The 16,832-nt window shown below is 37.4% G+C and overlaps 1 protein-coding gene across 1 annotated transcript; it reads right to left on the bottom strand.

Annotated features, from left to right (window-relative positions):
• Positions 1-14,255: 14,255 nt before the first annotated feature.
• On the bottom strand, positions 14,256-15,188 carry LOC130963327 (uncharacterized). Its single transcript, XM_057889457.1, has 2 exons — positions 15,017-15,188; positions 14,256-14,680 (listed from the first exon to the last, which is right to left on the bottom strand). The coding sequence occupies exons 1-2, from the start codon at positions 15,186-15,188 to the stop codon at positions 14,256-14,258; spliced, it is 597 nt and encodes a 198-aa protein (XP_057745440.1).
• Between the last annotated feature and the right edge of the window lie 1,644 nt (positions 15,189-16,832).

Consider the following 16,832-nt stretch of genomic DNA (forward strand, 5'->3'; position numbering starts at 1 on the left):
TTAAGCAGGGTGTGTTTCATTAGCTGCGTTGGGTGTATATTGTATATTTAGTTGGGTGTATCTCGTGAATTCATTTGGGTGTATTTTTATTATGTTCTAAATGACAATTGTTTGCCTTCCAGAATGGACTCAAGAAAAAGAAAGCAGAGGCAAGACGAGTCAGATTCTGATTCAGAATCTGAATCTGAACCAAGTGATGAGTAATGTCCTGAAATTAATACTCCTTTCTTTTGGCTTCGTTATAAAGATTTCGTGTATTAACTGAAGTGTCTATTATTAACTTATAGGAGCGAAGAATCATCGCCTGCGGAGAAGGAGAAGAAAAAGAAAGAAACAAAAACAACTCCAAAAAAGTAAGCATTTCTTTGGATAAAATTATGTGATAAAATTAATTTTTTATTTCTGATTGGTACTGTTTTTTTTTCCACCCAGTACACAACAAAAAAAGAAAAAAGTTGTTGTGGAGGATTCACCTCCTGAAGAAGATCAATACTTTGACGGGTACAGTACCTCGTAAGCTATACTACGGTCTATCATCGTAATTATTTTGTGTTAACGTCTTATTTTATGAATGTAGTGAGAGATATGAAATATCAAGTGACGAACTCGATGAATGACTAAGGGAAAACGTTGATAAATCTGCTGCAGAGGGGTATGTCTTGCTGGGCTGTGTATTTGAGATTTTGGTGTCTTTTGTTTGCTAATAATTGTATCTTGTTTCGCAGGGAGAACCAAGCTGACCTGCGATCGACAGAAGGTCGCTATGTGTCCTCTGAAACGTAAGAAGCTTTATTATTTAATAAAATCTTGTTATCATGATTTGGATGTATTCTGTGAAACAATTTGGGTGTATTTTGTGGATCAAGTTGGGTGTATCTTGTTTACTAATTTGGATGTATATTTCGTTTGAATAACATCAAATCTGTTTAGACTACCGGCTGTGAACTTGGGAAGTGATGATCCTTCCTCTCAAGGACGCACAGAACAGAGTAGTGTAAACCAGCCGTCTCAGAGCATGTAATTTCTCTTTCAAATAACCGTTACTTTTGTTCTTCTAATAACTTCTACTTCTAATTCTGTATATATTTTTTTTTAGAAAAAAAAGCCCTTTATTATTTTATTCAAGAAAAAAAAGGCAGCAAAAAAAAGCAAAACTGCAAGTATGTAAGTTCACAAAAAATAAAGACTGTCTTCTTTTTGAATTGTTCGGGTGTATTTTTTGACCTTCTTTGGGTGTATTTTAGGTTGACTCCGACTGATTCGAATATGATGGTTGTTAGGGAACAAACACCGTCGGAAGCGCTTGCAATGTGAGTTTTCCAAGAATATTTCAACCTTATAACCTTATTATTTTCAAATACGTTGTTAACCTTTCATTTTTATTCTTGTTTAGAGTCCCGATCCAGTTTTTTGTGCCGGCATCCCAACAAACAACCACTAACGCAGATTTCGAACCAACCCCTATGCTACAGATTGAAGGGGCTAGAGAAACGTAAGAAAATAGTATTGGGTGTATATTTATTTATGGTTTGGGTGTATATTTGCTAACAGTTTGGGTGTATATTCTTCCTGATCAGTTTTTTTTTACGCCATGATTAATTTTGTGTAACTGTGCAGCACTCCTGAAACCCCCAAACAACTTCAAGAAACAACACCCAAGCTTCCCCCAGCTCCAACAAAAATGTAAGTTCATTAGACTAAAATCAATCTTTGCTTATCATCCGTATATTCTTATTCTTACTCTTATTCTTATACATAATGACGCAGTCATCCAGACGCAGAGGACGCTGCTGCCCTGTTGATGATGGCACGGACAGCAACCTATGTTCCTAAAACAGATCCGGGGATGCCATCATTCAGCCTCGGATTGACAGATTCAAGCCAGGAGGGGGCGTCAACGCAGGAGACAGAAAGGGAAAAATCTCCAGAAACTACAACTATGCTAGAACAATTAGACAGTTTGGTCTAAAAATTAGCAAGCAGTGCGGCAAAGGGAAAAGACGAAAGTCCACAAATTCAGAGTGAGACTGGGGGAGAAAGTTCTGCAAAGTTTGAAACTCCTGGGGGAATAAATCAAATTCCGGATGATATGAAACAAAAGTGCTACATCTGGGGGACGAGACTGAAGGAAGATGCAAAAGGCGATACTGACGAGTTTGAGGAGATATGCACTCTGATTGGCCAAGGAGAACGCACCTTGCATCCCTCCAGGCAAAAAGTGATATAGAATCTCAGGTAATTTTAGACTAACATTAATGTTTTTACACCAAAGTCAACTGCAATGTTTATTAATTTAAAATTGATTTCTAGATTGTATCTGCCATCCGCCTCATCCTAAACCAGAAAAATGAAAAGAGGTTTCAGGAACAAATATACTGTCCCCCCCCCGATATTGTGGTAAGTGTTACTTCTACGAACTTTGGGTGTATTTTATACATTGATTTGGGTGTATTTTTTAGCTTAGATTGGGTGTAAGTTGTGTATTTTCAGTATTTCATTTCTTGTATCGCAATTCTTGCAGAGCATGGCACTTTCGGATCACCCAAGGGGGGAATTCATATCCCCGAAAACGGAAAAGGAATTCAGGGTGGAAGCCTACCCGAGTTTCATTCACTTCATAGATAGAAAAAAATTAAGTTCGCATCCATATGTAAGTTTTGGTTTGCTAAATTTGTTAGTACGCTTATTTATTTACTTATATGCCAAATAAAATAACACACTGTTGAAATGTGGCAATCCTTCAGATTTTTGCTCCTGTTTGTCACTCGGGACATTGGTGGTTATGGCTGATAAATACAACAAAGCGGAAATATCAAATACTTGATCCGCTACACAAAAAAGCTCCAAGCAATGAGAGAAAGGAAATTAATAAATTCACTGTAAGTTGCCTCTGTCTTCTTTACTTTAATAGATAGGTCTATTTCGAAGGTTGTGTTGGGTGTATATTTCATATTCAGTTGGGTGTATCCTGTGCATTCATTCGGGTGTATTACTGATTTGTTTTGGTATTTAAGGGATATGTACTTTCAAGATTGATAACATATGCCGGCGGGAAACCTCTGGAGAAAGGCGAGAAGGAAAAGGAAATTAAAGCATCATATGTTAAAATATCAGGGCAAAAAACAAGGTATAAATTTGTGAGTCTGAACATTAAACTTTCCTAAATGAGATTTGTAATTTATTTTCTTCGTTTTTAGCTATGACTGCGCTATCTACGTTATGAAGTGGCTTGAGTTAATTGAGCCGGAAAACATTAAAAAGGGGAAGTATGAATGGGATAATTGGACACAGGTAACTGTCTTTAGAACTATATAACTCTGTATTACTTTACTGAATTAATATTTCTGTTTAAACATAACATACTTTTTAATTGTAGGAGGAGGTGGACCACTATAGAGTGGAGTATGCTTCCCGGATACTATTCAGTGAGATGAATAAACAGAGAGATCGGGCAATTAGAGAGAGTAGTGCTATAAGGCTGTCGAAGCCATCCTCTGTATTATTGAATCCGTTTTGTCAGATTAATTCTGCTGATATAGAAACTGGGTAATCCAACTGCTGCGTAGTTTGTAAATTGAACAAATGATGTAAATATTTTTGCCATTTATCAACAACTTCTATTCGATGTATATTTTTTCTGATAGTTAAACTATCTGTGATGGTAAACTGCCTGTGATGTATTCAAAAGCTGTATTACAGGTGGTAAAATATGAAGAAAAAATAAAGGCATATATAAACGTAAATTATAAACTGTTACACCCAATGCAAGTCTAATAATACACCCGAGGTTGAATAAAATATACACCCAACTGTGTGTGCTGTATTCAAAATGAATGAATTACATGTACTAAAATATGAAGAAAAACATCAACTGAAATATACGCCCATAACCTGTGAATTTTTACAGCTTTTGTTCTATATGTATCTATATGTGTCTATATGTAAATTGTCAATTAACAAAAATACACCCAAAAGAAACAGAGCTTTTACACCCATACTCTTTATAACTATACACCCAAAGAGTTATCCCCTGCTGCTGGTACCCTGAGCTGATAATTTATAACTTGTCCATGATATTGGCTGCAATTTGAATGCGCCGCTGATGCAGCATCAAACAGGTTTATCTGAATATAAAACTCCCGCATTAGCTAAACTATTAACTAGAAAAATAAACTCAATCGCCACAAATTTAAAAAACATTACATTTACCTCGCTTAAAACTTTCGTCTTCTTCTTCTTTGTGGCATTTGCAATCTTATTCTCGAGCTTTGAACCTAGCCTGTTTTTTGGACGTCCTCTTGTTCGAATCCTTGGCGGGCTTTGAAGCTCGTTAACGGATTCCAAGTTGGCGTCTTCGTGGGATAAAGATGATGTCCCCTTCCTTTTGGCTTTTAATGCTTCCATCTCGGCCATGACATTATCGTACGCACGGTGCAGAATTGCAGTCAGCTCCTCCGATTCAGAGGCAAATTCGCAAATATTTTGCGAACGAAAAACCAATTGGTCGAACCTCTTGCTTCTTGGCTCCATTAGTGGCTCGTCGTGGCTGCTCTTGATGTGTGTGTGTTGCCTCTTTACCTTCTTGCTCCATCGTTCCAGTATGTATCTAGGGGACACTTGGCTTACTTGTTCGAAGCTTAACACGCTTAGTGCATGACGGCACAGTATCCCTCTCGACTCAAATAATAAGCATTGGCATTTTACCTCGGTTGCAACTGAATCGTAGGTAACCGCGAACTTGTCGAATATTGAGCTGGAAACTTGTTCTCCGACTTCGTATACTGAATAGCCTAGAGCGGAATTCTTTAATCTGGTGATGCAATTCGCCTTTCCTCTGAATTGGGCTTGGACTTCCCTAAACTTTGCGTGAGTGTACGCATCTTGAAACTGAGCTTCGATGGAGGATTTGGTTGCACACGGTATGACCGTATGAAAATCTGCAGCATCTGATTCTCTCTCTGCTTGCTCCCTGCTTCCGAGGCAATTATCGTACTGTTTAACGAACTGAATGAGCGAGCTGTTCCGGGTGATGTACTTGTTAAAAAATGAATGCATGCTCTCGCTCCTTTGTGTGCTTCTCATCCCTGCCCAAAAGTGGTGGTCCAGATAGATAGGAACCCATATGTGACGGTCTTCGTACAGATCTGCATAATACACCCAAACACACACTGTAAAATACACCCGAGAGATCGTACAATTTACACCTCTGCTGCAGATTTTAAAAATACATTACCTGAAAGCCACTTATTGTCCGCAAGACCAAAATTCACCAGAAAATCGTTCCAATTCCTATCGAATGAGTCTTTGCTATGAGAGTTCCAAACAACATGGCTTATTTGTTGTTCGATATCGGCATGTCCCTTGTACCCGTTTAATTTGCTTGGAATCTTCTTCATGATGTGCCAAATACACCAGCGGTGAACTGTTGTTGGCATACAGGCCTCTAAAGCCCTTTTCATTGATGCGCACTGATCGGTGAGAAACCCTTTCGGAGCGTTTCCTCCCATGCAACGAAGCCAGCATTGAAATAACCATTTGAATGATTCAATTTCTTCGTTCTTCATCAAAGAGCATCCGAGAAGTGTTGACTGACCGTGGTGATTCACCCCGACAAAAGAACCACAGACCAAATTATACCTGAAACGAATTACCATGGTCCAGAATGCAAAATCATTAGGTACACCCTAACAAATGCTTCGAATACACCCAATGAAACAGCCAATATACACCTCTGCTACAGATTCGTAAAAATAAATTAATTTAGCATCATAAACAGGGACAGTTTGTTACCTGTTAGTATTGTAGGTGGTGTCGAATGAAATGACGTCTCCGAAATACTCAAACGCGGCTCTGCTTCTTGCGTCGGCCCAAAAAGCCAGCTTAATCGATTGATCCTCCTCGAGTTCGAGCTCAAAAAAGAAATTCGGATTCTTCTCTTTCATTCTTAAGAAATATTTCCCGAATTCCTTTGCATCTTCTTGTTCGGAAACATTCCGCACTTCCCTGGTAATGTAATTCTTCACGTCCTTTTCGATAAAATTTAACTCGCGGTGACCCCCGGCAGCCGCAACAAATGATTGGTAGGTTTTGCTTGGTCTGATACCGGCCTCGTCATTATTCTCTATCATACGACGAATGGACATGCTTAGTTCCCTGTGCTGTTTGAGCATCTCTGCTTTGCTTGGACAGCAGGGGTGTGAATGATCCAGCACAACCTTTGAAATGATCCAAGAACCGACATCCTTCAATGTGTGTATATAAATTCTTGTAGGACAGTTTAAACCGGCTGTCGGATTGGTCTTCTCGGTTGGAGATATTTTAGATTTCCATTTTCCCTCTCTGCTACATGTAATCAGTTGATTCTTAATCTCGTTTCCCTTCCTATTTGTGCACCGAACTCTTGTAGAGAAACCTGCAGCCTTGGCATAGTTCCTGTAAAATTTTCCGGCATCTTCAAGGGTGGTAAAGGTCATTCCAACCTTCGGAACAAGCTCGTCATCAACAACCGAGAGAGGCTGCACATTACACCGTGTCAGAACTGTGAATACACCCATAGATATGATACAAATACACCCAATCATGTCTAATATGATACACCCGAACCGAAACAACTCAACTACAGAATGACCTTTAAAGCCATAAACTGTCAATACACAGGCTGCAGAATACACCATGTCAAAAACTAAAAACACACCCAATCATGTCTGATATAATACACCTGAACAACAACAACTCAATTAAAAATAACAAAAAACCAGTAAAGTGTATATACACCCACACTTATAGCTAAAATACACCCAAAGAAGAGTTGATCTACACCCGAGCGTCTGCTATAAATTCCAGGTAATTAAACAATGTTGAGCAATTTTTAAACTACACAATGCTATACAAATTACTGTAAATCAAACCTCAGGAACTTCGTTAGATTCAAATTCATAATCCACTTCGCCTGGATTCATCACACAATCTGAGCTTGAAGGATCCATTATCTTCAAAACGAGTTCAAACTTTGATTTCAGAAAACAACAAATCAAAAGAGAAAACGAAGCTCGAGTTGCAGAGAGAGAAAAAGATAACGTAAACGAAGAACATACCAGTGAGAAAAGGAGAGGAAAAGATCGATGGAGAAGAATGAGGGAAGACGCGCGAGAAGAAGAACAACCAAATCTCAAAATAACGAAAACGAAGAAGGAAACAAATATTTTAAATTTGGAAGTTAGATATACGCGGGATATTATATAGCGCGTGTAATCAACGTACGTGGAGGAGCGCGTATTTTAAATTTATTGTTTAATAAACTTGTAAAGCATACAAGCCCTAATGGCTTGTATGCAGAGCTTTTCCGTAAATAAAAACCCACAAAATTGTTATTAGAGTCAACATTAGTTACAGAAAAAAAAATCAAAATTCTAAAAAAAATTATCCAAAACTCAATTAAAAAAAAAGTTTAAAATTCAAACCCAACAAAAATTTATCTTTAGTGAATTTCATATTAAACTTGTTTGCAAACCTATTATATTTGGATGAAATTGGTTATTATAGTATTAATTCCGTAACATTACTCTTCTTAAAAATGTTAATTAGTAGAAATGTTTATCACATACTTTGAAAATCGATGTATCATGTGAGTTTTCTTGAAGTGAATTTATTTTATGCGATGGCAACAAAAAGGATTATTAGGGCATGCCATATTAACGTTAATTAGAGAACAGCAATAATAATTCTAATGTATTTGAGAAAGGGGTTAATTAAATAAAATAATTTGTTTTTACTTTTCTGCATTTTTAATGAATTAATTATATATGAAAAAGTTTATAAAATCAACTTTTAATTGACTAACACTACTCAATTTTAGAGTTTAACATTTATAATTCAGAATCAAATTAAGAATTTATGATTCAAAATTTAAAATTTAAGATAAATAAAATAATTTTAAAATATTTGATTAATATTAACTAAAAAAATAATTTCTTAGTATTATTTTTATTTAAGGTTGTGAGAACCGAACTGATTATTGAATCGGTCAAATAACTGGTTCAATAGAGTTTAATTGTCCAACCAAAATCACACTGTGATTAAATCGATTTAAATAAATATAAAATAAAATTATTGAAAATTCACTATAAAATTTTAAATATTTAAATTTAATGATTTTAAAATTAATAAAATTCAAAATTCAAAATTTTAAATGTTAAAATTTAAAATGTCTATAATTTATCATTAAAAATTCAAAATTTACAAATTCAAACATTAAAATTTATTACTATAGAAAATCGAAAGACATATAATTCACAAACACATTATATTCCACCACTAAAAGAACAAACTAATTTTAAACATTACTTATACAAATTTCTAATTATTGAATCTAAACTTACACAAATTACATATAGCCAATATGTGTTGATTATTAAACACAAATTAACACAATTTCTATTCACATCAACAATAATTCAATGATACATACAACTTCAGAATATAAAATTTACAATTACAGAATTCAGAAAATTCAGAACTCATTATTGAACACAAATTTATACAATTTCTATTTACATCAGCAACAATCCAATGATACATCCAGCTTCAGAATACAAAATTAACAATTACAGAACTCAAAAAACTTAGAACACAGAATTAACAATTACCATCAACAATCAACAAAATTATTTTAAAAAATTAACTTAAAAAAATTATCAAAAACCATACAAATTAACAAGAATAATTAACTCCAAAGTATAGATTAATCATAATTAATTTCATAAAAAAAATTAGGACTGAAGAAGCAATAGAGGAGTGCTCACTGGAGAGGACAAGGCAGCCGAGTAACGGAGACGTCTGCAAGGAGGTGATGGCCGAGCAGTTAAACGGAAGTGACAGCGAGGAAGACAAGCGAGCAGAAACATTTGCGTTTCGCGTGAGACAGAGTGAGATCGGAGAGGGAGAGAGAGTGAGCTTGAAGAGAGAGAAGCCACACAGAAACATCCAGGGCGGCGACGAGAACAAGACCGACGATGGCACCCTTTGTTATTGCTGCCGCCGACGATCACAGAGGCTGACTTCACAACGAGCACATATACGGTGAGGAGGAGAAGAGTAGCGGTGGCTGGTGGGGCTTCGCGACGAGCACAGAGAAGGTGAGGAAGAAAAGAGTGGCGGTGGCTGGGGGCTGACTGTGGCTGGGGGCTGACAGTGGCGGCGGTGTTTACTCTGATAGGGTTTGCCTAGTGAAGGAATTGGGATTGGGTGCTAATGGGTTGAAAGGGAACTGGGACTGGGTGTTAGTTAGGGTTTTTTTTTCTTCCTAACGTCAAAACGACGTAGTTTTTTATGTAAGTTACAAAACCGAATCTTTAAAAATCCGTCCAATTTGACCGGTTCACCAATTAACCGCTTGTTTGAGTGGTTTTTAATCGATTTTTGCAGAACGGTTTTTGAATCAATCGAACCGACCAAATAATTGATTTTGGATTAATCTGGTCGAATCGGTCAGTTCAGTCCGGTTTTCAGAACCTTACTTTTATTATATACATATCATAAAACATGATGTAAAATGGAATGCAAAATAATAATATTTTATGAACAGAGAGAAGAAAAAAAAGATCATTTTTATCCTGTAAGTTAAATTTTTTTTACAATTGTGTTTTGTGTATATTAATTAAAACTCATTCATGAAATTAGTTATTCGTATACAATAATATACATTGAAATATAAAATGTATATTAAAAATAAATTAAATAATATATGTATTTATATAAAAATATAACAATTAAATTTTGGTGTACACATAATATATTTGTTCTTTTAAAGCCAATGAGTTATAGCTCAAATGTAACACCCTACCATTCTGAGCTTTACGCTTAAGCCGTAAAATAGAGGTGGTGTGGTATTACGACCTCTAAAATGAAATGTGTACATATAATAGCAGAAAGATTATAATATGCTAGGAGCCTTGAAGAATAGAGGGAATAAAAATCGCAAAATAAAAGCGCAACGCTCAAGGGACGAGTTAACTTGCGTGCTAAGAAAACTATAACTATCAAACATAAGATAATAAAAGTAGGAATAGAGTGCCAAAGATACAAAATAACAAGCTCCTAACTCAGCCTGCAAAGTCAAGACTGGCCGAAGAATATTTACACATATATACATACATATCCAAAATCCAAATGTATATAAACACAATCCTGCCTCTCCATAAACCTCTAAGAGGATCAAAAAGAATAAGTTATGTGAAGAGAAAGCCAAGTACATATATATACATCATAGCACAACAAAATAATCCCGTAACCACTTCGCCTCAGATATCTAGACGCTTAGTGAGATGCCTCTCGACCTGCATATGAAAAACAACAACATAGTATGGAATGAGAACCGGAGGTTCTCAGTATGGTAAAGGTACCACACACATAAGATATAAGGTCCTGGAAATGCCAGAGGCAATCCTAGAACACCGACACTCAGATTATAGAGCCTAAAGCATTAAACATATGGCATAAAAGGTGGTTTTCTAAAAGTATCTAAACATAACTTAACTTAACCTTAAATGTAAATTCCATACTATCATTCCTCCATATCTCCAACTCCATCATGCATTTTACAGACATATAAACAGATAAAGGCAAGCACAAGAAGGTTACAAATACTGCAGGTAACAAATATACATTTAACATGGCAAGTACACTTAGGCACACCCAATTAAAGCACAAATAAGTAATTCAAGTAATATGCATATGATGCATGCTTGTCCTATGGCTGATGAGGCTTATCTGTCAGTTATCCAGCCAACCTAACAAGTCCGAAAACCTTAAACTGTCCTCCGACATGCATCCCCAAGAGTCTATGCATAGTTTTTTCTCAAATAATCAATATTGCTCAATGGGGGTTACATTCCCGGGAATTTATAGTGCCCGGTCACCCTTACGTCGTAGGGTCAACAGAGTATCGAGTTTCTAACCTGGTACACGTGGTGACAAGCCACGACACTTTATCCAGGGAATCTCGTATCTCAGATCATTCAAATTCATAAGCCATATAAATAATTTAATTATAATTCATCAAAATGCACATCATCCTCAATCACATCTCATTCATCATCATACATCAATCATTATTCTTTATTATCACACCTCCCATTCCGTTCATCAATAATTCCAATTCAAAACATAATTCATTCTTTTCTAAATGAATCAAACTTAAAACATACTCATCTTCTTAATAACTCAAAATCAAACCATATAATCTTTGAATCTAAATCTTTTTAAATAATCATCTAAACAAAATATCTAATTTTTATAAAATTTCAGCAGCATCTCCTTTAAAACTCAGACTTTGCCACCTTTTTTGGGTCCAAACCTGCATTCTTTTCAATTCAACATACCCCTCCTTATCATCATAACAATCACCACAATAAATCTACCTCAAATCAACAATTATACTCATACAATATTCAAATCCAACAACCAAAATTCAACTAAGAATCATAGTTCACAAATCCTAGGCTCATTAGACAAAATACCTCATTATCACAACAACATCCACAATAGTTATACCTCAAATCAATAATTCACCAAATCACCAGTTAATCAACAAGCACCAAACCAACCATGTTCATCAACAGGATACTAAGTATTAAATATACACATGCAATCCAACTTATCCTATGGTCATCTAACCTAAGTTTTCATAGAACATTATATATTAAATGCAAGAAACCTAAACCATACCTTGGCCGATTTCCACGTAACGACTAAAGCAATTTATTCAAAATCAAGGCAGCCCCTCAAAATTCAACAAACTCTAAGCTCAGCTTCCTCCAAGTTCCAATATTCACAATTTCAAGCTCCAATTATTTATTTTCAACCTAATACACATTTATAATACATATATATCCAATTTAATATTCAAAGCTCAAATCCAATGAAATCAAAATAGAATTATTGTATCCTCACCTTACCCAAGCTTCACATAAGCAAGAGTGAATGTTTTCCTCAAGCTAATTAGATCCTAAAACATCAAAAATTAAAGAAATTCAACATTCCTACTCAAAATTCAAAAATTGGGTGAAGAGGAGGCTAAGAGTATTTAACGACATAACTATGAAATTGTTCTGGTAGAAACGTAGAGCTCGATGCGGTAGACGCGTGGCCACAAACGGTGCGGCGATTGGAACTCGGACGGAGGAGTTACGGCGTTCGGAGTTACCGTAAGGGTTTGGGAGTGTTTTCTTCTCCCTGGAGCTTTGGTGCGCGAAATTGTGAACAATACTTTTCACAACTCTCATAATCCCCGGTCATGAACTCCAAGAACTTGGTGGTTCAATTCCATGGCATTACACAACTTCGCACAACTAACCAGCAAGTGCACTGGGTCGTCCAAGTAATACCTTACGTGAGTAAGGGTCGATCCCACGGAGATTGTTAGTATGAAGCAAGCTATGGTCATCTTGCAAATCTTAGTCAGGCAGACTCAAATGTATATGGTGATGAACGAAAATAACATAAAAGATAAAGATAGAGATACTTATGTAATTCATTGGTAGGAACTTCAGATAAGCGCATGAAGATGCCTTCCCTTCCGTCTCTCTGCTTTCCTACTGTCTTCATCCAATCCTTCTTACTCCTTTCCATGGCAAGCTCGTGTAGGGTTTCACCGTTGTCAATGGCTACCTCCCATCCTCTCAGTGAAAGCGATTGCATATGCTCTGTCACAGCATAGCGGAATTCAGCTGTCGGTTCTCGGTCAGGCCGGAATAATATCCATTGATACTTTTGCGTCTGTCACTAACGCCCCGCCTGCTAGGAGTTTGAAGCACGTCACAGTCATTTAGTCATTGAATCCTACTCAGAATACCACAGACAAGGTTAGACCTTCCGGATTCTCTTGAATGCTGCCATCAGTTCTCGCCTATACCACGAAGACTCTGATCTCACGGAATGGTTGGCTCGTTTGTCAGGCGAGCACTCGGTTGTCAGGCGATCAACCATGCATCGTGCAATCAGGAATCCAAGAGATATTCACTAGAGCCTTGGTTGCTTGTAGAACAAAAGTGGTTGTCAGTCACCTTGTTCATAAGTGAGAATGATGATGAGTGTCACGGATCATCACATTCATCAAGTTGAAGAACAAGTGATATCTTAGAACAAGAACAAGCGGAATTGAATGGAAGAACAATAGTAATTGCATTAATACTCGAGGTACAGCAGAGCTCCACACCTTAATCTATGGTGTGTAGAAACTCCACCGTTGAAAATACATAAGCATAAGGTCTAGGCATGGCCGAATGGCCAGCCTCCCAATGATCTAAGATAGCATAAAACGAAGATAGCTACCAAAGTCTTCTAATACAATAGTAAAAGGTCCTACTTATAGATAACTAGTAGCCTAAGGTTTACAGAGATGAGTAAATGACATAAAAATCCACTTCCGGGCCCACTTGGTGTGTGCTTGGGCTGAGCAATGAAGCAATTTCGTGTAGAGACTCTTCTTGGAGTTAAACGCCAGCTTTTATGCCAGTTTGGGCGTTTAACTCCCATTTGGGTGCCAGTTCCAGCGTTTAACGCTGGGATTTCTTGAGGTGACTTTGAACGCCGGTTTGGGCCATCAAATCTTGGACAAAGTATGGACTATCATATATTGCTGAAAAGCCCAGGATGTCTACTTTCCAACGCCGTTGAGAGCGCGCCAATTGGGCTTCTGTAGCTCCAGAAAATCCACTTCGAGTGCAGGGAGGTCAGAATCCAACAGCATCTGCAGTCCTTTTCAGTCTCTGAATCAGATTTTTGCTCAGGTCCCTCAATTTCAGCCAGAAAATACCTGAAATCACAGAAAAACACACAAACTCATAGTAAAGTCCAGAAAAGTGAATTTTAGCTAAAAACTAATAAAAATATACTAAGAACTCAACTAAAACTACCAAAAACATACTAAAAACAATGCCAAAAAGTGTATAAATTATCCGCTCATCAAGCTTTCATGCTGCTTACAGGTGAAATGAGGAAGAAAAGGGCTTTCGGGCGACCGACGGCCCAGTTTGGGCCCGGTTCAACCGGTTTAGCTCGTTCGGTTCAATCTTTGACCAATTTCTTCGAAATTAGTGTCAAAATTCTCGTTTCGATGAGCTCTATCCTAATTTGATATAATATTCGCATTTCTAATCTTCCTTATTAAAATTTAATTTATTGACTAATTATCTACTAATTTATCGGGGTTTACATCCTACCCACCTAACAAAGAATTTTGCCCTCAAAATTCAAATTCAGTTACCTGAAAAGAGATGTGGGTAGTACTTTTGCATATCTAATTCAAGTTCCCAAGTATGTTCCTCGATACCAGCTCGACTCCAAGCTACTTTTACCAATGATAATTCCTTTTCGCGTAATCGTTTAATACTAGTGTCATCAATTCTCACCGGAATTACTAGAAGTGTTAGATCTTCTCTTACTTGGATTGGTTCCGGTTCTAGGATATGACTTGCGTCAGGAGTATACTTCCGAAGCTGTGACACATGAAACCCATCGTGCAAGTTCAAAAGATACGGCGGTAAGGCAATTATATAAGTCACTGGCCCAATTCTTTTCAGAATCTCAAATGGCCCAATATAACGAGGATTCAGTTTCTTAGTCTTAATAGCTCTTCCCACTCCAGTGGTTGGTGTAACCTTTAGAAAGACATGCTCTCCTTCTTCAAATTCCAAAGGCTTTCACCTTTGATCAGCATAGCTCTTCTGACGGCTTTGGGCTATAAGCATTCGGCTATGAATCTTCTTTATCTGCTTAGTAGTTTCAGCTATCATCTCAGGCCCTAATAAACTCCTTTCTCTAGTTTCATACCAACATATCAAAGATTGACATTTTATGCCATACAGAGCCTCATATGGAGCCATTCCGATGCTCGCATGGTAGCTTTTATTATAAGCAAATTCCACTAATGGCATATACCGATCCCAACTCGTCGGCTGGTCCAAAACACAAGCCCTTAGCATATCCTCCAAGGTCTGAATAGTTCTCTCTGATTGACCATCTGTCTGAGGCTGATATGCAGTACTCAAACTTAACTGAGTCCCAAATGCACGCTGAAAAGCTCTCCAGAACCTTGATGTGAAACGAGGATCTCTGTCTGATATAATAGTAGAAGGCACGCCATGCAACCTGACAATCTCTTTGATATACATTTGAGCCAATTCTTCCATTGTGCAACTTATTCGAATAGGGAGAAAGTGAGCTGATTTTGTCAGTCAGTCCACAACTACCCAAATAGCATCACAACCAGACCGGGTTCTAGGCAACCCTATCACAAAATCCCTAGCAATACTCTCCCATTTCCATTGTAGAATCTCTAAAGGCTGAAGGGTTCCTGGTGGTCTCTGATGCTCAATCTTATCCTTCTGACACGTTAAACATTTAGATACATGCAATGCAATGTCATTCTTCATCCCTGGCCACCAGAACATCACTTTCAGATCCTGATACATTTTGGTACTTCCTAGATGAATTGAGAACCCGCTCTTATGAGCTTCCTTTAAGATACTCTGTCGCAGGTCTCCAACATTTGGTACAACAATCTGGTTCTTGAACCTCCACAACCATCCTGACCTTCTGACACTCTCCATTGTTTTCCCTGTCCAACTGCTGGCAATACCTTACGTAACGCTTCACTATCTCGATGAGCCTTCAAAAGTTCTGATTTAAAATCACTTGAAATCTGCAACTGACTCAAACACAGAATTTCATATTCTTCTCTAACTCTTAAGTTCAAACCTTGAAATGCCTTCAGTAACTCTTCCTCTCGTAGCATCATCCAAGCTGCATATAAAGACTTCCGACTCAAGGCGTCCGCCACAACCTACGCTTTTTCTGGATGATAATTCAATTCAAAATCATAATCTTTTAGAAGCTCCATCCATCTCCTTTGACGCACATTCAACTCTTTCTGCTTAAAAAGATACTTCAAACTCTTATGGCCTGAGAAAACGTGGAACTTGACACCATAGAGATAATGCCTCCAGATCTTTAGAGCAAACACAACAGTAGCAAGTTCCAAATCATGTGTCGGGTAGTTCATCTAATGCGACCGTAATTGTCGTGAGGGGTATGCTACAACATTTTAGTGCTGCATTAGAACGCACCCTAAACCCTTTAATGATGCATCACAGTACACTTCAAACGGCTCACTTGGCTCAAGCAATACCAACATGGATGCAGTAGTCAACATGTGCTTCAATGCTTGAAAACTCTCCTCACACTCCGGAGTCCAAACAAAAGACATATCCTTCCTAGTCAACTTAGTTAAAGGTAAGGCGAGTTGTGAAAATCCCTTAATGAATTTCCGATAATACCCCGCCAAACCTAGGAAACTCCTGATCTCTGTCACTGAAGTTGGTTGCTTCTAATTCATTACTGCTTCCACCTTAGCAGGATCCACAGCTATTCCCTGCTTACTCACCACGTGACCGAGAAACTTCACCTCACTCTTCCAAAACTCGCATTTAGATAACTTAGCGTACAACTTCCTGTCTCTCAAAATTTGCAGCACAGTTCGCAAGTGATCAACATGCTCCTCTTCAGTCTTAGAGTAATCAAGAATGTCATCAATGAAGACAATAACAAACTTGTCCAGGTACGTGATAAACCCCATTTTTAGGGTTTATCTTGTGTTGGATTTAGAATATTTTGTCAACCTTCTCTCACACTCAATGAAATAGCATGGTTTTGTGATTATCTCCTAACTTGTGCTTAAGTGTGAAAACGTGCTTTCAGATCCTTAAATTGATAATTTTTAATCCCCTTTTGATTCCACTAGATGCCTTGATGTGTTTGTTAGTGATTTCAGATTA

The sequence above is a fragment of the Arachis stenosperma genome, chromosome 2 (genome assembly GCF_014773155.1).
Source record: "Arachis stenosperma cultivar V10309 chromosome 2, arast.V10309.gnm1.PFL2, whole genome shotgun sequence".
Lineage (NCBI taxonomy): Eukaryota > Viridiplantae > Streptophyta > Magnoliopsida > Fabales > Fabaceae > Arachis > Arachis stenosperma.